Below are 23,957 nucleotides of genomic sequence, written 5' to 3'. Positions count from 1 at the left end.
TTAATAAAAAACTATTTCCAAACTAATGTGCAAAGTGCTCTCTTATTAATAAAGCTGTATTTTGCCATTTTTCTTCATGATAAGAAATGCACAGTGACATATATTATGATTAAATAAGTCACGAGCAATCGTGTTCTAATTTAGCTGCATTAAGCGTGTGCACTCGAGGGATGAGTTCCCCGAGGCAGAGTCTCTCTCAGCCAGGTGCAGTTTCAATCTGTCCCCCTTAGATAGGGACATTCGCGCAACTCATAGAAGAGGCACCGACCACACAGAGAATGCCAGTTTCTGAGTTTATAGTTATTAACATGATATATCAGTCTCAAATGCAAATAACTTCCAAACCTGGCTTTTTCCACTTTTCATTTCGACATGATTCAGTTGAGACTCTGCAGCAGCTTTGCTTGTCATCATCTTTTGGTTGTTGTGAGCGTTCGAAAGTTCCCGACTCTGAATGGGTACCGGGTAGACGGTATTTTTGACAACACTAGTCATTAGTATTGTCTCTCAATCCATGATCTCTAGGACTACCACTACATTACAGATGGGAACTACAGATAAACTAATATCTTCAGCATTTAGACTTACCACAGCTGAGAGAAACACCAGACGGAGTAATCAAGAACAAGATTACCTGTGGCCGAATCACAGCAGTGCTGATGTAGGGCCATACAGTACTCTTTGCTCGTGTGATTTTGCTTTAGTATAAATGGTAAATGGTCTGCACTTATAAAGCACCTTTTAAACTTAGCGGTTCTACAAAGTGCTTTACACTGTCTCTCATTCAGAGCTGCCATGCAAGGTGCTAGCCTGCCATTGGGAACAACTTGGGAGTGTCTTGGCCAAGGACACTTCGGCATGTGGGCCGGGAATCAAACTGCTAACCCTGCGATTAGTGGACAACCCACTCTATACACTAGCTATACAAAAATCTGCAAATAAATTGGCAGAATTAGTAATTGATGCATCAAGAAAACAAGAGAATCGTTACACGCCTAACAAATTACTCTTCTGAGCCAGTTCTGAATCGGTAAAAAGACTCAAACTCCCAAGCGATCGGTTTGAATCATTCTAACAAATCATTCTGAACCTGTCAGATTGGTTACAGAATTAATGTCTGACTAACTTACTGAACTGCAGATAATCATAACTTTTATTCTTTTAGTCCAACTACTGGGATGGGGTGATTCCTACAAAAACATAGTTCTGTAGCAAACACTTACCAGAAAATGGACAGATCTGAAGTTTCCACAAGCATCTCCACCAGAGAGTCAGCCATCTTCGTGTGGAAGATGATGGTGTTCATCATCTTGCCCAGTTCCCTGTGATCTGCCAGTCCGAGTGAGGCCTTGGACACGCTGGTGTAAGCCTGAACATGGAGATAGACATCAATATTAGTATCATGACCCATGTGAAAGCCAGCCATAGGCTGATTCCTCCTGAAAAGCATAAACATTGTGGTGCTATCAAACATTGCTCTGTTTGTTTGAGGTAACAACTTTAAACCAATGGCTTGAGTTTGGGGCAGGACTATTTGTTTGTACAACCAATGACAGATGGGGATAATTTTTGGAAATCCTTTTAGATGACAGTGGCACAGATATTATCCTGAAAACTTGTAGCAATCTTTCCTCAAAGGTTGATCTTGGTGGTCTTGATTTCCATGACTGAACCATCAAGCAAATGAAAAGTAACAAATCAGATTGGAAACGGGACCAATGGCAGAGTCTGATCTCAGTGTGGTTTAATGTTTTACCATATCATTAACTTCTGAAGAGGCTTTCTGGGAAATATTTTTCTTAACTCGATACTGTTGAACCAGACAAAACTCCAACCAACATAATTTGCTCCCTAGCATACATGATCAAATGAAGACAGTATGCAAAACAGATTCTCTTTGGTCTTTAAGTCCAAAAACATGTGTTTTCCTTCTTTTTAAGGAGAGCAGAGAAACAGCTGTGCCAGCCAGTGTGAAGAAGTTGAAGTTCCTTCACTACACAAGTGAGAAAACACAACTCAAACATAGCTTCCGCATGCCCTGCACTGGCTTTCATTATCTCAAACTCAGCCAATTCAAAGAGTGCGGAATGCCAGGATGATGCCACGGGACATTCAGCAGGTGCTAAACTCACAAAGCTTGAGGCTATGGAGTCCACGTTCGACAATAAACAACAAATAAACAGCACTGAAGTCCACAGCAGAGAAGGAGAAGTATTGAAAAACAGGGCTTATTTATAAATCTACATTTGCAGACTGCTGCTGGTAGTGTAATCGGCCACAGCGATACAAATAGGACCGCACTTTTGGAAACACAGAGGCCAGAAGCAGAGGAACAGACATGAACTGATTGAACCATTAGCTGTTAAATACTGCTATATCAAAAACAGGTCCATTAAACAAGAAGAAAGCATGCTGAATTGAGTGACTGACTGATTCTAGTGCCAAAAGGGGACATTTTCAACACGTTTGTGGTACTTTATTATTTGCCTTCGTTTCTTGCAAAAAACATTTAAACCTTTTTGGTACTGTACCTTTAAACTTCTGAATGTAAATGACTAGACAATTCTTCTTTGCATATGAAGTGAATAGTTGCTGACTACCCGTTGATATTAGGACCAGGTGATGTGCTTTTATACCGTGCGATGGCAGAAATGTCTCAACCAGGACAGATTCTGCAAAAACGTTTACACAGCCATAGCTTCATTTATTAAGCTATCAGTAGGCAGGAACGCTTTACAGTAATTTACACATGACAGCATTGATGAAACAAAATACAGAATGTAAAATGTGACCTGGATATGTTTTGGTCAGATTCACCCACATTCACAGACTGTACTACCCACACACATTTGCTCTATGGCTGAATGTTTAAATCCTTGACTTTGCTTTATCCTGGCAAACTGAGAGCAGTCTGAACAAGGCCGCACAGTGAGTAAAGCTGGAGTTATCTGGGCAAATTTGTTTTTGTAGCTCTGTGAAATAGAGGACTCTCACTGTGAAAAGAGCAATGGAGATTGAGAAAAGACTAGAACAGAGAAAATAGTTGTTCAGCTCTGAGAAATATTCACATTCCACTGGCAGGAGCTTGTTGAACAGGCTTAGAACAGGCTTTTAAAAATGGTCAATTACTCAAACTCATGTTGTTCCAAACTGACTTTTTGTTTTCTTATGAGAAATGTAAAAGGAGATCTTTTAATGATTATCATGGTTCATAATTTCAAGGCACTTAACTCCAGGTTGCTGTGGGGAATTGTCCCTGTAATAAGTGCACTGCACGTCGCTTTGGATAAAAGCGTCTGCCAAATGCATAAATGTAAAAAAAAAAAAAAAATGCTGGACCATCCCAAAAATTGACTTGACTTATACACTTGACTTAACGAAGTTGCTTTTGTCAATGTTAGCATGTTGCAGACGAGCAGACCTACAGTTATATTTAACTGAGAATAATAATGATAATATCAGCTATCATCCTATGTTAAAAGAGCTACTTTAACAAAAGATATAAAAAAATACAATACATATAACTTAATTAATTCACAAAGTTAGCTGTAGTTTTATTTCTTTGCAGTTGGTACTGTCTTCGGCCTAAAAAACTGCTATGGAATAAACCCAAGTAGTCTAGCTTGGTCAGAAGAACATTCAGGTGCGGACTACAGCTGCCTCAAGGCTGAGGAAGTTTTTAATGATGCTTCATCCACTTTTTCAGCTGATGTCTGTGGTGTTTGTTTTTAAAAAACTTTCTGATATCAGAGGAGCAGGCTTTTTTTGCGGGCTTTTGCGGGCGGGAGCGGGACAAAAAGAGAAATTTGCGGGCAGTAGTGGGAGAAGATATATTTTTTGTGGGAGCACAGGTCTTTACTCCAGACTGTTGGGCTTCTGGTGTCAACACACACACATACAGATCCTTAAAAACACATGAACATTCTTGTCACTCCATCTCGTAATGAAACTATTCCCACCCACACAGTTATTTGAAAAAAAAATTCCATCTTTCACAGGGATGAAGTCTGATTTATTTAAGACAGGATGAAAGGCGCAAGTTTCTCTTGAACAATCAGAGCTTCAAAAGAACAGCATGCATTGTGGTTATTTTCCAAGTCATTTTCAGAAGATGGACATGTCCCAAATCTTCAGAATCAAGTAATTTTCCATAGAGCATGAAAAAATTATGCTTCCCACTGAATAACAAAGGAAAAATTCATTTCTGTAAGACAAAAAGTTGTCAGTGTGAAGCTTCGCATCCACATTTATTATTTTTTTTTTTAGCTTTAGTTGCTTTATGCCAAGGATGTACTCACATATTCAGAATTTAGGGGGAACAAATGTAAGAATTCAGGAATTAACCATTGAAAAACCCATTTTGATTGACCACTGGTCTGAATAATTGAGGGGGTCCCCCTTAAAGTCTACAGTAGTTACAGTCCTGCAGAGATAAGAGGTGTTGATTATGTAAGATTAGGATCAGAGGAAGCAAACACCACATATTGACCAAGCCCCATTCAAACGGCTCGGCTCATCTTACCTGCAGTCTAAACCAGTCCAGCCTCATGCCTCTGAAATCAAAGACCTCACCATCTTCCACTACAACACAAAGACAAAGTTATTATGTGATAGGGTTCAAGCAACAGGAAAAGACTAACTGTAACATTATATCACAAAACAATACGAAAAACATTAAACTGGAGGTAGGAATGGGAGTTATGGCGGTATCTATACTACAGAAAATAAATGTTATGCTGTCCTTAAGGTACATTTGAGGATGAGTAAAGTGTGAAGTCCTTTAAAAAAAAGAAGAGAGGTTAACTACCTTGTTTAATACTGAGAGAGGTCATAGTGTTCACGAAGGATGACATAATAATGGACTCGTCCTCTGGGCAGACAGAAAGGTTCTACAAAGGAGTAAGACATGATGATTTTAACATTCCTGTGAAACAATGTGGTCCATCTTAAAAATAAATCACCATGATGAACAATCTTCACTCTCAGCTGGATTCAGGGTCACAGATCTGAATAATAATAATACTAGTTCTCCATCTAGTGGTGAAGTTCATACATGTCACCTCATGATTTTCTAAACGCCCTCTGTGAGACATGGTCAATGATTCATTAAGTGACTAATGCTTGTGTCTGAACCACACAACAGCACACATTTATGTTTAGAAAAACACCAAGTGACACATTCACATCTGATGCTGTCTCATAAGAGCACTACAAATAACTCATGTAAACGATCTTTGTCTGTTCTTTAATGCAGATGGTGTCACTGCGAGTTCTCTACTCCTTTTGACCAATGAATTTCCATGATTTTTTCAGGTGTTCAACAATTATTGTATTTTTTTTTTTTTAACAAAACAGCATTTTCAAGTCGATATATATTAGCCAACAATATTTTAGAGCGGAGCATAAAATATGCTCTACAAAAATGTCCATGACTTCACAAAGCCTGGAAATAACTATTTTAAAATTCCATGAATGTGGGAAGGCTATGGTGTAGGTTTGTTGGAAGGACAGTTGGAGCTCCAGTGTGGACGGTCTCACCTGTACCAGCTCATTGAGAACCACGGCATCAAAGCCAGACAGGTACTGCACATAGTATCTCTGCATCACAGGGCCGTACTTCCTCACATGTGCCCTCAACTCCTCCATGTAGAAGATCAGCTCTGCAATGTGCCTGAGAAAACAAACATGAATTAAAATACACAGATATTTTCCCTCAAGTAATTAAACCTGGTCACCAAACCCATGAGCTGACTTCAAAGATCTAATTGTGGAAATAGCGAAATCCAAACTTCAAGATTAAGTAGATGGGTAGGGGCTCGTGTCAATTAAAAGTGTTTCTGTAGGAACTTACACTGTATAAATGTTATGGAAACAAAGCTAGATAATACACTTCAATTGTCGGTTTAAAATGGGCCATATCATGGAAACCACATGGAAAAGGTTCCCACACCTTTTGACCAATGAAATTCCATGATTTTTCCAGTTGTCTTATTAATATACAGTATAAGGATCATTATAAATGGAATTCTAGAGACTGCACTCACAAAGAGCATTTTCTAGTCAATAAAATATTTTAGAGCAGATCATTTAACTAGAAAAATTTAATGTTAATGATGTTTTAGGATATTAATTCACATTGCTTTTCCGGGGCAGAAAATCACAATTTAAATGTTCTCTGACATTTACAGGTTTTCCATGACAATGGGAACCCTGAAAAAAGACATTTCCCATCTCTTTTGATCTACAATGAAGACCTAGTCTAATTGACTCTAATCGTGGACCTGACAGCAATCCTACAACCCTCAACTATAAGTACCGATAAGAATTGCTACTCATTTAATTTGCACACAGGTTAGCCAATAACAACATACAAAAGTCTTATAGGTAGAGAAACAAAAACAACCTGTTTTTCTGTTTTTTTTTTCCCAAATGGAAAATACATGAATAGAACTCAAATAAATAAAACTAAAGCTTTTGTTGAAAGAAGCTTTCCAAAAAGCTTTACTTGTCAATGAAGTCGTCTGTGCTTTTCTTCTGGATGTTGTCAGCATGTCTGAGCAACCAGATTATCTCATCACGGGCGAAGGATAGAGCCATAAACACAAACAGAGCCTTGGGTCCCAGTAAGCCGGGCTGGTCAGCCAGCACTGTGGCCAGCTCTTTTAGGGCAGATCGCAAGAACTTGCGCCGTTCTCGGTGCATGGAGCCCCTGAACGAATTGTTAAAGAAATATGAATAATTTATAGAGCAATAAACACTTTAACGAATGTTCAGAAATAGAGGTTACTTACGCATGTGACAGAGCAGATTCTTTGCATTCACGGATGTCGTTGACACGCTTGTTGTAACTATAAAGTTTAAGCAATAAAAAAAACAACAACAACTAATAAACACAACAAAATGATAGTATAATATATGTACATTTAAACCATTTATGTGTGACCCCGATTATAATAATTAATATATTATATTTATGAAAACACATTGTGATAATTACAGCAAGAATTTTTAAAATCTACATTAAAGAATGTGTGTGCGAGAACAAACCACTGACCCGCGAATGTTTACAAAGAGATCCTCAGCAGCTTTGTGGCTGTGGAATACCTCGTCTCTGAACAGACAGAGACAAGAGCTGCTCTGAAGGGCCAACTTCCACAGACTGAGGGCCGCAGGGTCACTGTTCAGAGTCGCATGACACAAGATGAACCCGACTACAACACCAAAGAGGAAAGAGAGAGACATGGTTACATACCCCTAAAACCGCTTTTGCCTGTGAATCTATTGTTCCTAGAAACTAGGTCCACACAGCATCTGCGCCTGAGTGTTGTGTAGTTCAGATTTATTTGCCACATTGCATTTAAATCCAATTAGCAGATTTCCCCTCAAAATTAGCAGAGAATATAGAGAAAAACATCAGCAAATTGCATCAGAGTCTGATAATCCTTATTCACTTTTGATACTCTAATATTAAAAGACAGAATTTAAATCCCCCAAATTGATTAAAAGTAAACAATTGTTAAGATGAAAGATTCTGAAAATAATTTTTTTTAATGATGTGCAATGATCAGTCAGGGATAGTAAGGAAGAAAATAAGGTACATTTGGATTTCATGTCGTCTTTAATAACAACACACTTACAGACGATCCATTTCTCCATGGTATCCAGAGACAGATATTCACAAGGCATCTGAAATACATAAATCATCAGGTTACATTTTATTAAACACACATTCACATGCACCTGCCAATAAGGAACATGGAGTGGGTGGTATGACCAAAATATCACTACATCACATTTTTTTTTTGCTGTAATTTCAATGAAACATTTTGAATATTAATATCCCTGTGACCATGCAAATGACTAACAGGCAGCTGCTTCTTCGAACAATTACATGTGAATGTGTGCACATGCTCTGTGAAGAGACTTCTTCTGTATGCACAAATGGTCAAAATTCCTGTCTTGGTGAGATATTAATGGAAACACAGTCTGTTTGTCTAAATGCAAAAAAAACAAGCGGGACAGAAAATCTAATTTGTATTAAAATATGGGATCAGAGTCTTACAGTGCAAATGCAGATAACAGACCTTCCGTTGTCTATGTTTATAAGATTAAAAAGCAACCAATAATATTGAAAAGAAAAAGAGAAAACCATTAACAATTAATCCTATATAGCCTGAAATATGAAATAATAGATTTTTTGTATTTTCAGAGGACTCCCTGGGCTTTTCAGAGATACCAAATATTTGAGAGTTTGGCCATGACGGCTTCCTCCGCTTGGTCAATAAAATTTATGATATTACAATTTAGCACATCAAATGCTATACAAATGAAATTATTATAAAATATATGAAGTATTTTACTGACATTTAAAAAAACAGAAATTGTAAAACTTTTGTTGCTGGGTCTCAGTTTTGTGGTGGGCATAAATGGAATAGCAAGTAATAGCAATTGAGAGATAAACCTCAAAAGCCTTTTGTACCATATTTGATATATGGATTTCAATGTGCTTTTTCAATAATATAAAGTACAACATTTTAGCCAAGCACAAGTTGCTTATATTGAGCAAACACACATTTTAGAATATCAGTAACAATATCATTGTTATTGTCACTTTCACTGTATCAAAATCAGCAAAGATTTAACTTTAAAAAAAACATTTTTTTAAAAATTACAAAAAATTCTACTCCAAGAAATGCACGAAAACGTCCACAAGGTGGCAGTAGACATCTATTTCATAGCACACAACAGGATTTTCTTAAAATCTTTAATTATTAATGTAATGTTAATGTAAATTATGTTAACGATGCAGGTGCAAACATCACATTTCAAATTTGATACAGGTGGCATTATAGGGCTAATATATTTCTTGCAAACTTTAATCTAAGTTTATTGCAATGTTAACAAAATGTAAATATGTCAACATGCCATTGTTTTCATTGAACTTGTATGCTGCGGGCCGTATACCGCAAAGACAATTCAATAGGTTTTAAAACATTGTTTAAAAATTTTTTTTTATGACTGTAGTGAAGCCTGACCGTGTCGGACTGAGCAGGGTTGAGCATTGTACTGGGAGCGCTAATCAAACTGAGCAGCTGAGCGTTCCTCCACTGATCAGCAGACAGATTCCGGCGGGGGTACACTATCTGCAGAGAGACCAGTGCATCTGACAGTGACTGTAAAAAAAAAGATAAACTTAGATTAAACCATGTCGCCACATGAGTAACATGATTTTTCAATCTTATTGCATCATGCAGATTTTACTTTTCCATGAGGGACAAACTCCTCCATCAACTTTTTCAGTGGGTTCTCATAATCCACAATCATCTGTCCAAGCCTGGGGTATTCTCGATCACTGGCAACAAAAACAACAAAGAAATCATGACCTCAGCTCTCTTATTTATAACGTATGCACTGCTCATTCATTTATTTACAGGAGTGACAACTAATTTGACTCCTGAAAACAAATCAGTTGGTGACACCTGCATTTCATAGACCTTATTCAGAATAAAAACGAGGCTGTGAGGGATAAACCCAATCGATTTTCCATCATCGGGGTGAACAGTTCTAAGCACTGTTAGTAACAGTTACAGTAGCATTTCCACTTGAGCACAGTTCAGTAAGGATCAATTAAAATCTGTTCTCGGCCTGGATTTCTTAGCAGTTACGTAACCATACCAGGACAGAAGAGCACCTTAATCTTTTCAGTGGGTTGTACTGTTGTTAAAATTGGTATAGCTCAGGGGTGCCCACACTTTTTTGCGTGATGATCTACTTTTAAATGACCAACTCAATAAGATCTACCAACTAAAAAAAACACAGGTTTATTTAAAAAAAGAAAATGCTTGTTGGGACTACTGCATGTATCCCTACATGGAATTCATCTTCTATTTAATAAAAAAATATATAATAATGTTCAATGTTGATATCATTCAGTTTAAAACTAAACCCAAAACACCTACAGCACAATAGATTACAATAGCCAGGGCATTTACTTTATTCTGATGACTTGCACTGAATGGAATCAGACAGTTTAGCATAATCCGGGCAGTAGCTGCTGGTAGCAGGTCTCAAACACTGCTAGCATCGCAATTTCGCGCTCTGTTTTCAGAAGCCCTTGGAAGGCGCGTATGCGCAAACCTAGTTGTCATGGCAACTGAATAAACAAAATTCTCGCCTGGTCAATATTCACTCGTCAAGTGCAAGTCAGACAGAAACTAAAAGAAGGAAAGACATTATATTTATTTTTATTAAAATTTAAAGAAAGTACATTTAAATTTTGTGCAATCTACCAGCATTGCCTTTGCGATCGACTGGTAGATCGCGATCAACGTATTGGGCACCCCTGGTATAGAGCATTCAGCTGACAAACATAGAAAAAAAGATCTTTCCATTAAATTAAATTTAAGAAGTAAAAAACAAAAAACAAAACTTGAGTTGTGAACTTTAGACCTGATTTAGAAACTCTATACGGGACGACTCTGTAAGACGCTAAAGTTGTATTACCTTGAACCGTGCGTCATTTCATGTGCATAGTTATAGAGGCCAATTATCGCTTTGCGCTCTTCGATTCGAGAAAGCAGCATCATTAGAGTAGTGTAAGTCACCACCAAGTCCAGGTAGCTTTTTGTGAGGTCAAAATTTACAGTCTGCATCATGGGAAAAAAAAGACAGTTTGTCATACACTTGCCATATTATTAGAAATAAATCACCATTTTCAAGAAAATGATCCAATAATTTAAATAAATTCAACTCACAATATCAAAGAAAACTTGGCAAACATCAATAGTGTTCAGCAGTTCACTAACATGGTCCTGTAGACAAAAAATAAAATGGGTATAAATATCTGTTTTTAAAGTTGTCATTCACCAAAAATCCATATCAATTAAATTAACACAAACAAATGAAGAATGAGCATGATCTTTAAATGCGACAATTCACATAAGAATGGATATTTTTTATTTTTAAGTATTTGTTCTGCTCATGATTAAAGAATAAGATTCACAGAGAGGGACTAAATTCATACCTTAAATTCCATAACATCCACAAAGGTGAAGTAATACAGGGCTAAATTCTTCAGTATTTCTGACTTCTCTTTTTGTAGTTGTGCAAGCTGTTGCTGTAAAGAAAAATAAATACATCAATTAAACACTGTCACATTAAACAAGTTCCCATAATAGTGATGTTAGTCCAAGAAACTTATCAGCAGGGTTCACTTTAACATGATTTATGCATGATAGACTCAAAATAAACACTATTTGGCCATTGCAGATGGACTATTAAAGTGCCATACTTTTATATTATTTAAAATAAATTGAGTAAGAGGGATGTAAATGAGTTTTCAATTAAGTTTATGCTTTTAACTCGGTGGCCACAGCCTGTACTGCAACTAGGGCTGGAAGGTATATCGATACATTTTTAAAACGAGATATAGCATGAGACCATACTGTTTATATCGATATAGTTTGACATTGCGTTACATAACCCATTGCTTCCGTAAAGCCATGCCTTGTTTGAATCACTCCTTTCTCACACTCTCTATGCAACCCCGCCCCATTCTCCCTCTGTGTATGTACGCAACCCCGCCCCCGATGCTTAAATAATCAAATACATTTCAAAATTCCGGCAAAATCTCAAAGTCTTGATGAGGAGTTCATGTAAACACAGAAAGTTTTGTTTAATGTGAATGTAAACATTGGGGGAAATGCTGATTTGTATTGACTTGTACGTTCAAATGTAATATGTCCTAATAGACCTGCCGCTGTCTAGTGCATCCTTAATATTAATCAAACAACAATAACAAGAAATTGACAAAACCACTCTCTGCTCTTGGCTGGATAACTTTACTTGTATAACTCTAGTAAAAAGTGAATTTTTTATTATTAATATTTTCTATTCATTGCTTTTCTTTTGTTAATTTATTACTGACTGTTTACTACTAAATTGAGAACTTAATTTGTTTATAACTAACAACTTAGTTTGTTAGGCTATTATTTGTGGTATTGAAGCTGGTATAAATAAAATCATCACATTTCACTAAAGACTCCTGAAATTTTGGTATTGTGATAAATGTCTATATTGTGCATGCTAGATCTAGCTGCAATAACATGATGGAAAAGTATATCTTATTCCATAGAAGTGTGAGCACCCCTTGTGTAAATTTTGGTGATGAATGCTTTCCTTTATTCGACTACCGTGCATACATGTAACATAAAATAACCTCACTGCAGTATGAATTAAACTTTGTTCTGCTGCTCCAAATTCGGCCGCAAATCATTCACAGTCCGAAAAGTCTTCTACCCTGAAACAAAGTGCGATGCAAGCTTCATTTACCACCTCACATGTGGCTTTGACTGCCAAATGAAAATTTAACTGGCTTCGTAGATAATACAGAGAAACAATCACGCGTGCCAGCTGAGGAGTTGTTAGCTCGGTTACTGTCATTAACTTTGAAGCCGGTCTCTCAGAGATTGTGCAGAAGTACCCTTTTTTTCTGATTCACAACACCAACTCCAGAAAGACAGCATGGCCACGACAAATACGTGGAGATATATTGATGTTTTTATTAAGTCAGATCAGATAACTTGTCGCCAAACGTGGAAGGGAATTCGTGACAACTTTAATAAGGCAAAGAAGTGATGCAGCGTTAAAGCTGCGATCCACGGAGAGAAAGACCTGCATTATTGTCATTACTTTCGTGGCTGGAACAGTACGTTAAACTCAGTGACGTCACCCTCAATTAACTCATTTTAAAATGGCGTCGCATGAAGTGTAAATGTCAGCTTTGTTCGCCTAGTGTATTAGTATGTACAGGAAAAAAAAAGTTTGGCTACTTCCATAGTATAAACCAGGCTTTACATAGAAGACAATTTGTTGGAATTCCAAGAGCATTGCAAGAATCATTTGTGATTAGAGAGAGACCGATAATTGTTTTGACCGATTTTTACACTTTTCCACTTAAATGGTGGAGTTCTTTTATATCGTGTTCAAGACTTTAAATTTTTATTTTTACACTTTCAAAATTTAGGAGCTTTCAAAATGTGAATATTGCAACAAAAACTAGTTAAACGCTTTGTAGACTGTGTGCAATATTAATTTTGTATAGCAGTTCAGTTCAGATAATTTATTAAGTTGCTATTTTGCCTGAAAGCAGAAATGCAACAAGATTTAAAAACCAGTAATGCATATTGGTTATTGAACACTTAAACAGTATCGTTTCGGTCTTTAAGAAAACGATACTGGCCGATCTACACAGTAAAAATCTGAATCATAGCACATTAAATCCTTATTGATGAGTACTGTTAAAAAGATTCTTAGACTCTTAGACTTTCTTTTTGACAATCAAACTAGAAAATGAACCCTGCATCAAGTCTTGACAGGCATTGACCCCTTCGGTTGACTTTACGGTATTTGCGACTCTAGCAAAAATGCATTACCACTGCACCTGGGAAGGTACTCTATGAAAACATCAAAATAACAAGATTGTTCTGGCCACATTTCAGACATCAGTTCATTCAAATATGTTATTAAAACTGCATGATTTGAGGAGAATGCTATTTTTCTCAACAGTGAAGGATAGTGCAAAAATGCTCTAGAATCAAGTTAGTGACGGAATCCTCTTAGTATCCATCAGGATTTACAGAAAACCAGGTTAGAGCTAACAGAGTTAATGCTGCACTGCAGATACCCATAAAGCCCAATATCAGAGATCCTACATTTAGGCAAAAGACACAAAATACCATCAAACCACACCCCCATTCCAACCCTGCAAACGTTTACTGTAGATATATTCACTTCTTACCCTAAAGAGTGATGTAATTTCACCAGACCAAGAGGTTAAATGTAAATCAAGTGTGATATGTAAATAATATATGCCTATATTAAGTAAATATGATGTCAAGAAGTTAAACAGCAGAGAGGGAGATGAAACTGTATAGACTGTGACTGGAAGATGAATCTCATGAAAACAGATACAGGCCACATTTCACCCCACAATCAATTATTTTAAGGATAAAAAATAAGCTTGTTCTCTGACTTAAGATATTTTTCCATTGACATTATTTTCAATTATAATTAAGAAATCCCCCCACCCCCTCAATTATTTTTAACCTTAGCTCAACATTTAAAATTGTACTTTTTTTTTTACTTAAAATTTTCTCAATGGTCATTCGTATCACTATAATCACTGTCACTATTACAAGTGATCCACCAATGTTTTTTTTTATTTATTTTTTTGGATAATTTCGATAAAATAAAACTACTCAAACCCACATAGGCTCTCTTTGGAAAACAGCAAATGCTTGTCAGAGAAATGGCGGATGGCAACAGTTGCTAAGACAGGATTGTCATAAACACTTTTAAGTGTGCCTTAGCATTACTTGTATTACAGTATCAGTAAACAATCACTATAATGAAATGTTTTTCTTCTCTATTACAGCGATGAGAATGACATTTTTTACATTACGGTAATGAAACTTAGGCTGGAGGGGGATGTGCTAAATTGTCATGAAAATAATGTTACTTTGCCAAAAAATCATAATGGTCCTAAAAATAGCCTTCATTTTCAGTCTTTATAATTTTGGGTCAAAATATGATCTGGATACTGCATGTTCATGAAAGGTTTCACAAGATTCAACCGCAAATGCAAATAAATTGTGAATCAAAATCCATCTCTTTAAATTTGTCAGTTTCAAGTTCGAAAAATGTCCTTATCTCCATCTCCGCTCTTTTTGAGTAAAGTGTGTTGGGCCAAAACTATGTGACACTGTGCACAACAGACAAAACCCCAATAGATACTTGCTTTGAACAGACTTTAGAAATTTACTGATGAAAGCATGTTTTCATGCAATAACGGACTCAAAGGAAACTCAGAGTACATCTCAATCATTAGAAAACTTTACATCTCAGCTGCGCCAAATAATTGCAATTGCAATGTTTTGTAAAAAACTAAATTGGGCAAATCTAAGATTCCTTTTGTCCATGTAGGTTACTGGAATACTGACATATATACAAATATATTTATAGGCGAGTACAACTGAAATGTTAAACTACATATACATAGGAGCTAAATAAATAAAGCAAATGGGACCCCACATGGAGTCCAAACTTACCAAAAGAATAATCCAGAAAATAGCCATGTTAAGCATGCAAAAAATGCAAAAGAAAAACAAAGGAAATATAAAACAACACTAAAAGGCAACTCAAACACAGTTAAACATGACACAGCTCCACATCATTGCAAGAAGCAGTTAAACATCTTTAACACAAAGCTGAAGGCAAAGCAATCTGAAAACATGACAGATAACATCTGAAAATAAAACACTTCAAAAGGACAAAAATGGTGGTTGTTATTACGGAGAACAAAACATGAACACAGAACACATACCTGGGGCATGGAATTGGAATGAATATTTAATAGCACATATGAAATAATAATAATAATAATAAACTGTTTGGTTAATTTGTTACGAGACAATCCCTGTAAATAAATGAAGACCCCTTTTTTGTGGCTTATGAACAGAAATTCAGCCTAAATTTAATAAATCATCCTTAGCCCCTTTCCACTAAAATAAGCTGGTACTCTTTCTTGACAGCCAAACCATGACATAACTGATATGGCATAAGTTAATCACAAACAAAAATATAGGGCAAAGCAGTCAGAGTATTTCATATTTATATGAGCTTTGATTAACGGTTAGAAGTTAGATGAATATATAACTATAAATTGTACTGCAATAAATGGCACATATCTGACATTAAAGGAATATTTCACCCAAAAATGTAAATGGTCTCATCATTAATTCACCCTCATGCCATCCCAGATGTGTGACTTACTTTCTTCTGCTGAACACAAATAAAGATTTTTAGAAGAATATTTCAGCTCTGTAGGTCCATTCAATACAAATGAATGATGACTAAATATTTGAAGCTCCAAAAAAAAAAAAAAAAAATCACATAAATGAAGCATAAAAGTAATCCATAAGACTTCAGTGGTTAAATCTATATCTTTAGAAGCGATATAAGTGCAGGTGAGAAACAAAACAATACTTTAAATCCTTTTTACTATTAATCTCCAATTTCACATTCTTCTTTTGTTTTTAGCAATTTGCATTCTTCGTGCACATTAACACCTAATGAGGGGGGAGGAGAATTTATAGCAACAAAAAAATGACTTAAATATTGATCTGTTTCTCACCCACACCTATCATATCGCTTCAGAAGATATAGATTTAACCACTGGAGTTTTATAGATCACTTTTAGGGCTCCTTAATGTGTCTTTTGGAGCTTCAAAATGTTGGTTCCATTCACTTGCACTGTGAGGACCTACACAGCTGAAAATCTTAATTTGTGTTCAGTAGAAGAAAGTCATACACATCGGGGATAGCATGAGGGTGAGTAAATGATGAGAGAATTATCATTTTTGTGTGAATTAACCCTTTAAACAAAATGTTATTTCATACAGACAGGGAGAATGAAGAGCCTCGAGTAGATTTGCACTGCAACAAAATGGGAATGGATTAGCCATTAATCGAATGGGCGTTACAATGCGCAAATTGCACATCCAATGTAGACAACTTGATTGATTATAAAGGGTGTGATTTAATTTTTTTGTGTTTTGAAAACTGCACTTGGTACAGGCAACATCCCAACCCCAGACTCTAACGTGGTTGCTTCCTGGTTCAAGACCAACAGGTTTAATGAGTCAGTGCAGAGGCAATTTTGTTTCTGCCCCAAATGACCTTTCTTTGGTGGGAAGCATGCAATGGGGCCAGATAGAGCACCAGCATCCTGTCAGTGGAAAAAGGTAATGGATACAAATAAGCTTTCAAACCGGGAAAGAAAAATCCCCATACTAAAACCAGTTATTTAAAGTTGTTCACAGACATCAAACTGGAATGACGGTAGGAATGCATGCTAAAAACCAGTAGAGGTGTGAGAACGTGACAGCCTACATTCCTAAAGCAACACTGATGTAATTTCCTCTGGCTTGACAACTTTAGCCTGATCTCTGTAGATTCTGATAAACACCAATAAAGAAATGGTGACTATCTTCTATCCGTGTAATATGACTTGTCCTTTGGTCAAAACCATACACTATCCCACATCAAGGATATTTGCTAATGCTATATGTGATGTTATGGTTAAATCATGCACCTCATCCACAAACCAGTTTTGTTTATATGCTTTATAAAATATATGACCTTTTAGCAGTGTAAAGGTATTCAATGGAAAGGAGGAGGCGAGAACCGGCTTGACGATATAAATAATAGTTTAATGGTAAACTTAAAAGACAACATAAACACACATGACGGACATGTCCGCTAACGATCTCTCTCTCTCTCTCGCAGGATACTCTGCAGTCGACCTTTAAACCTCGGAGGCTTGATTAGCCTAATACGGGACTGGGTGTGTATGATCACGACCCGGCCCCGCCCTCCGCCCTGCCACAAGCAGATTTACACATTTAAAATCTGTATCCATTCTCTTCTGGGAATAAGAACTAAAATAACTGGTGACACATCTTGCACTCACACCACAGGCAAATGTTCTTAGACTGCAACATTTTGGTTTTGAAAGTAAAAATCCAAAGTAAAAAATGTTGTCTTTTGGTTGATTTACAATTTTTTTTTGCATCAAATCAAAGTTTGTAATGTTGTAATTTACTTTGGAACTGGTTGATTGGTTCATGGCTAAGAACACTTTAACGAGGAATCAGATCTTCACTGATTGACTGTCCGCACTCTCTCAACTCATCAGTTCCAATTTGTGTGTCCCATGGCTATCTTAATTTTCTGGCATATCTGCATTGGTTCTATAGCAATGCCAATGTTAGTTATTAGCCACTGGCGAGTAAATATTAACATTTCACTCGCCAGTAATTGAGATGTGTAGCGTCAAAGCACACTATACTGAATAAAAGCAGGCGATTAAGAAGCTGGATTCATCCTCATCTTTCCCTGCATGTCTCATGAGCGCACAGGAAAATGCGTATGTGTCTCATTCAATTGAGCTCTGTGCATCTCGTGGATCTGCAATGTGGACGTGACGTTGTGACCAGAGCAGCTCTCTTAAGAGTATGTGAAGATGAACCGCTTCTCAAGTGCTCTAATGTGCGCGCCGTCTACTGAGGCTCACGCCAAAATCCCACAAAAATATAAACTAGGTATTCATTTAATAATGAACGCAAAGCGCCCCAGTTCACATTCATTTAATGACCGCATAATTGCAAATGTCCATGTTCATTACGGGTTCAATCACGCTCTGACGAGTAAAAACAAAAATGTTCTAGCCAATGGCGATTCTTTCTATAACATGATTTGTAAAAATCATATTTCATGTGATTTTTTTGCCGTTCAGACTTGGTAAATATAATTGGTTTACAATCGGACATGCACAAAAATCAGATTTGGACTGACAGTTTGTACATTGTCTAGAACACTAAAAAACACTAAACCCCATTACGAATAAATGCTATTTGTAATGTTGTGGTTAAGGTTCCTGGAAAGAAAGACCTTGGAAAGCTCCACTCATGGTAACATCACTTTATGTTTTATGACTTAAAAAAAACTACATCAGACATTTGACTAATATAAACGAGGCTGCACGACAGAACATTGTGTTTTTACAATGAAAGTTATGACCTTTATGGTAACCCATAAACAGCATGATAAACATGCTGCAGAGATGTTCAGCGTTGTGGTGAAAAAGGATTACAGCAAGGACTGAGCTTGTGATTGTGGGGTTGGAGGGGTTATGTTGGTAATCAGATGGGAGACTAAAACTACTAAAACACAAAACAGAAATTTATGCTACTAGTACAACAATTATGTCAACCCACATCAGTACAAAGTCTCCACCTCCACCTGAAATCAGCACACATGATATAAATTATACAAAAAGGTTTGTTTTCTAATATTTAACATCATTTGAACTTCATTTTATAAAGAGTGATGTGTATCTGCATGACAGATGGCACACTGGCGCATGACACATTGTTTTAGCTGTTTTTAGCTGTATATCAGGCTCTCTTGCCGTTTGAGACGCTTGACTTCCTCCATAGTGCTCGAAGATTTAAAAAAACACCCTCAAAACTCAGAATTCAAAAGGTTCATGCAAGTTTTGAAGAGAAACTGGGTTGGGTAGGGAATGTGTCTGTGGAGCCCAATCTGGAAGCCTGCTGGAAATGTGCGCACTTTCATGCTTCACGTGAAACACAGCTGCGTGTGTCTGATGAGAAGCATTTTCAGAACACAAGATTAATGTCATTGAATTTGCTTCAGCGGCCTGAAATTTAGTTTTGGTGGCTGCCGAAAAATGGTCAGTACCTGAAAACCCCTGCTTTTTCAATTAACTCAGTCTCAGGTGAAGCCGATCCGACTTCTTCCTCCATTTCTCAGACAGAATGTGCACCACGTACGTGTTACGTGAACAGAATGACGTGCACATTTCTTGCACACGGTGGCATTTTTGCGTAAAAGCGATACATACGTTAATCCAAAATGTAAACAGGTTTCCAAATTTCAACCGGTTTATCTTGTCTACCGGTATATCGCCCACCCCATATGGAAATGTTGTTCTCCAAGTCTACTGCTGAACGACCACTAATGGCATGTCAGATATAGCAATGAAACATATGCACTTCCATTATTGAACTAGAAAAAAAAATCATATATTCAGTGGCACTTTTCTTACAGAGTTTAGTACCATTGTAGCCATTTACAGCCTTCCTTATTTTCCCAGCAACCGTGAGACTAGTGTACATTAGCTGATGTGCTGCTTGCCTCGGCATCACATTTAAATAAGGAGAGTTGTATTCCATTGTGCCTTCAAGCTGTTAGCCACATTTCCACTGCAGTTAATACTCTTTAGCATTAAAAGGTTTGATTGTGTGAAGAACTGATCCAGTTTTATGACAGAGAGCATGGAGGGCTGACATTTGAGATGACATCCCTGGTAAAACATGCTATGCTAATTCTCTGGACAAATAGGTGTAATAAGGACATTTTTTCAGTGGCAAAATTAAAAAACAAAACAAAATGGCAACAGCACAGCTTTAATAAATGAAACAGATTGAAATAAAACATTTCTGTATCATGAAAAATGATCCTATATTCATAAAACATTCTGCTAGCATCAACATCATGCCAAGCCATCAGCAGGTTCATTAGAACTTAAACATACTTGATTCACAATATGAAACTTACATTGTTGTTGCGTGTCTCGATGGCAGGGAATTTTCTAACGATGAATTTCACGGCTGACTCCAGGTTTTTGTCAATCAGGTAGGAGGGCTTTGCCTTGGGATCTCCACAAGCCTACAACAAACAGGGAAAAACATCACTGCTAAACGTGCAACAGTTTGAACAGGACCACAGTGAATATGTGCACAAAACTGACTGATATAAGACTGATGAACAGTTTAAGGCAGATTAAAGAGGATGAACGGTGAAGAACAGTGCAGGGATTCGGTCACAGTTAGAAGATGCAGTGGAAGAAATAAAAGAAAGAGCGAGAATGTTAAAGAGAGTGAAAGATAGGTCTGTCACGATCATGGCATTTTTAAAGACGATAAATTGTCATTCAAATAACTGCAATTAATCATTATTTTTTTTAAATAACATAAATAAAAACAATACTTTTCTTGAAGATTTGTAACCAAATATTGCACAGGTTAGAATGACAAATAATATGCTAAATATCTCATATTTAATATTACATATTAATAACAAAGGATATAGATTAATACACTGTAATTTATTCACACTGAACTTAGAAATTAATTAGGGATTATAAACAATTATTACACAGGGAAGAATGACATGATATAAAGGAACATCGAGTCTTAATTGTATTTAATATTTAAATAGTACATATTATTATTAAATACACTCACCAAGGTACACTTTTACACCTACTTATTCATGCGATTATCTAACCAGCCAACCACGTAGCAGCAATGCAGTGCAAAAAAATCACGCAGACACGGGTCAGGAGCTTCATTTTATGTTCACATCAACCATCAGAATGGCGAAAATATGTGATCTTGGTCCAAGCTGACAGGAAGTAGACAGTAACCCAAATAAACACACTTTACAACAATGCTATGCAGAAAAGCATTTCTGAACACACAACACGTCGAACGCTGAGGCAGATGCGCTAAAGTAGCAGAAGACCCCTCCAGATACCACTAATGTCAACTTAGAACAAGAAACTGAGGCTGCAGTGGACAAAGGCTCAGTAAAACTGGATGGTAGACGATTGAAAAAACATCGCCTGGTCTGACGAATCTCGATTTCTGCGGCGACATGCAGATGGTAGGCCCACTGCAGCCTCAGCTTTCTGTTCTTGGCTGAGAGAAGTGGAATCTGACATGGTCTTCTGCTGTTGTAGCTCATCCGTCTCAATGTTCAACATGTTGTGCATTCTGAAATGCTATTCTGCTCACTACAATTGTAGAGAGGGGTTATCAGAGTTACAGTAGCCTTTGTCAGCTCAAACCAGTATGGCCATTCTCTGTTGACCTCTCTGGTGCTCACTTCTGAGAAACTCTAGAGACTGCTGTGTGTGAAAATCCCAGGAAATCAGCAGTTACAGAATAATTCAAGCCAGACAGTCTGGCACAAAATATCATGCCATGGTCGAAATCACTGAGATCACATTTTTTTCCCCATTCTGAACATTAACTGAAGCTCCAGAACCGTATCTGCATGATTTTATGCATTGCACTACTGACACATGATTGGCTGATTAGATAATCACATGAATAAGTAGGTGTACAGGTGTAACTGATAAAGTGGTCATGAGGGAATATAAGAATATTATTACTAAAAAAGGCACGGTTACATTTAGCTTTGCAGGGTGAAATTCCGAGGGTGAATATTCAGTGTAGCGGTGTACGAAGCTTAATTTGGTAAATATTTTAGTATAGAGCATTGTAACGGGGTCTCTGTCATTTCAAAGTAAGAGTCCAGGTGTATTTTGGGCTTTATTTTGTATATTTAACAGTGCAATACTTCACCGTAAATATACGCCACATTTCTAATCTATGGAATTGAAAAGTGCACCAAGATTGTGTTTATTGCAAATAATGATGATTAGACCAAATGATCATATAATAATCAAGACAGGCCTAGTAAAGTGAATGAATTAAAGAAAGGATGGGCAGAAAGGTAAAGAAGGCAAAAGAAAGGAAAAGGGAGATAGAATATTCAGAATGCGCTTCAAACGGATGCTGAAGGTGCTGCATGAAAAGTTGGAGAGCAGTTAGTGGAAAACTGACAGCAGTGTATGATCAGAAACATTCCTAGAGAAAGAGAGAGAGATGGTGGGATTAGCTGATTTTTCTGTAAGAGGTGAGGGAGCTGAAACGTGGAAATGGACGTGCAGCTGAGGCAGGGTAGCGTGTATGTCACATGACACATTACATGATGTTTTACATGCACCTACAGCTAACGCAGCATAGAACCTCAACACCATTCCAAAGTGTGCGACAACACAGTGTGTTGGGTGCTTTAAGACAACATGGGATTTTTACGAAGCTCATTAGGTCGTTCCCAAGAAAAGACACCACATGTCTAGCAAACTGACTGGGGTAACAAGCACTGAAACTGGCACTCAAATTCACTTTCATTTTACGCTAAGGAGTCAAACTGCACAAAGTAACAAAACAAACCAGCTAACTTAGCCAAATTACTCCCATAACCTCTGAAAATGACTTACACAGCCAATTGCAGCAAAGTAAATAAATAAACCCATAGAAGATTTAAACTATGCCTCTAAAATCCTTTGGACTATAGCTGCCTTTGTTTGTCTCCGTTTATCATACTACTAACATCCAATAGTGCTACAACTGCTTTGCAGTTAGAGGCAAACTTGCAACAAATAAAGAGGATGGCGAAAACAAATAAATAAGGAAAAAATTGGAAATTAAAGAAAAGTAAGCCTCATGCATTAATAATAATAATAATAATACAAGTTACAACCCAAACAAAATGTAGGATAAGCAAATGTTTTTTGTTACACACAGGGCTGGGCGATACACTGAATATTCATTATATATCAACAATGCTTTTCTGGCGATATAAAATTAAGGAACATCAAGAATATTGGTATTTTTGAGGTGCTTTTTAATTATCCATTAAGCTTCATGAAGACCGCCTCATAAGACTGGTTTTGTGATCCTTTCTTGAATGTATCTGACATAGGCAGAGATGTTTTGTTAGCATCAATTAATTTCCGTGAATCTGGTCAAATAGCCAATTTTCAATAAATCCCTTTGTAACTTTTGATTTAGTGTATTGTTTGTGCCATCATTTAATATATTAAAATATTCCCAAAAGCTTGTGTGTGGCATTTCTTATATCTTAAAATGTTTTTTTCTAAAAGATACGTACTGCATGTGGATAAATATTTCTATTACAATGTATTGTTATTTTGCATATAAATGAAAATGATTATATATAACTATTCCTTGCGCTTGTTAAGTGAAGAACAGTGTAGAAAATATGTCTTGGTTATTTTTAAATAGATTTTTAATGTTTTTGATTTCTTGCATTAAATATTTAGAAACTGCTTATTAACAATAAACATTTTTTGCATATACACAGATCAGCCACAACATTAAAACCACCTGCCTAATATTGTCTAGGTCCCCCTTGTGCCGCCAAAAAAACAACAACCTGCATCTCAGAATAGCATTGTGAGATGCTATTCTTCTCACCGCAATTGCACAGAGCCGATTTACCATAGATTTTGTCAGTCTGGCACCAACAATCATCCATGTGATTTTCTAATCAGCCAATCATGTGGCGTGATTGTTGGTGCCAGATGGGCTGGTTTGAGTATTTCTGTAACTGCTGATCTCGTGGAATTTTCACTAACAACAGTCTTCAGAGTTTACTTAGAATGGTGCCAAAAACATCCAGTAAGCATCAGTTCTGTGGACAGAAATGCCTTGTTG

The 23,957-nt window shown here is 36.8% G+C and overlaps 1 protein-coding gene across 4 annotated transcripts in view; it reads right to left on the bottom strand.

The window, feature by feature from the left end:
- LOC127658901 (nck-associated protein 1-like) overlaps positions 1-23,957 on the bottom strand; it is a 62,004-nt gene that overhangs the window by 25,573 nt on the left and 12,474 nt on the right. For 2 of the 4 annotated variants that reach the window (XM_052148457.1, XM_052148459.1), the window contains 14 exons: positions 20,203-20,313; positions 11,024-11,116; positions 10,755-10,811; positions 10,504-10,646; positions 9,262-9,352; positions 9,036-9,173; positions 7,638-7,686; positions 7,055-7,211; positions 6,792-6,848; positions 6,506-6,709; positions 5,539-5,671; positions 4,808-4,889; positions 4,523-4,581; positions 1,224-1,369 (listed from right to left, as the gene is read on the bottom strand). In XM_052148457.1, coding sequence (XP_052004417.1) covers positions 1,224-1,369; positions 4,523-4,581; positions 4,808-4,889; positions 5,539-5,671; positions 6,506-6,709; positions 6,792-6,848; positions 7,055-7,211; positions 7,638-7,686; positions 9,036-9,173; positions 9,262-9,352; positions 10,504-10,646; positions 10,755-10,811; positions 11,024-11,116; positions 20,203-20,313 — 1,520 coding nt within the window. The remainder of the gene's footprint in view (positions 1-1,223; positions 1,370-4,522; positions 4,582-4,807; positions 4,890-5,538; positions 5,672-6,505; positions 6,710-6,791; positions 6,849-7,054; positions 7,212-7,637; positions 7,687-9,035; positions 9,174-9,261; positions 9,353-10,503; positions 10,647-10,754; positions 10,812-11,023; positions 11,117-20,202; positions 20,314-23,957) is intronic. The other 2 variants (XM_052148458.1, XM_052148460.1) reach the window with 1 other exon arrangement.

This window comes from Xyrauchen texanus, chromosome 18 (assembly GCF_025860055.1).
Source record: "Xyrauchen texanus isolate HMW12.3.18 chromosome 18, RBS_HiC_50CHRs, whole genome shotgun sequence".
Lineage (NCBI taxonomy): Eukaryota > Metazoa > Chordata > Actinopteri > Cypriniformes > Catostomidae > Xyrauchen > Xyrauchen texanus.
This window is presented reverse-complemented; position numbering and strand designations above follow the sequence as displayed.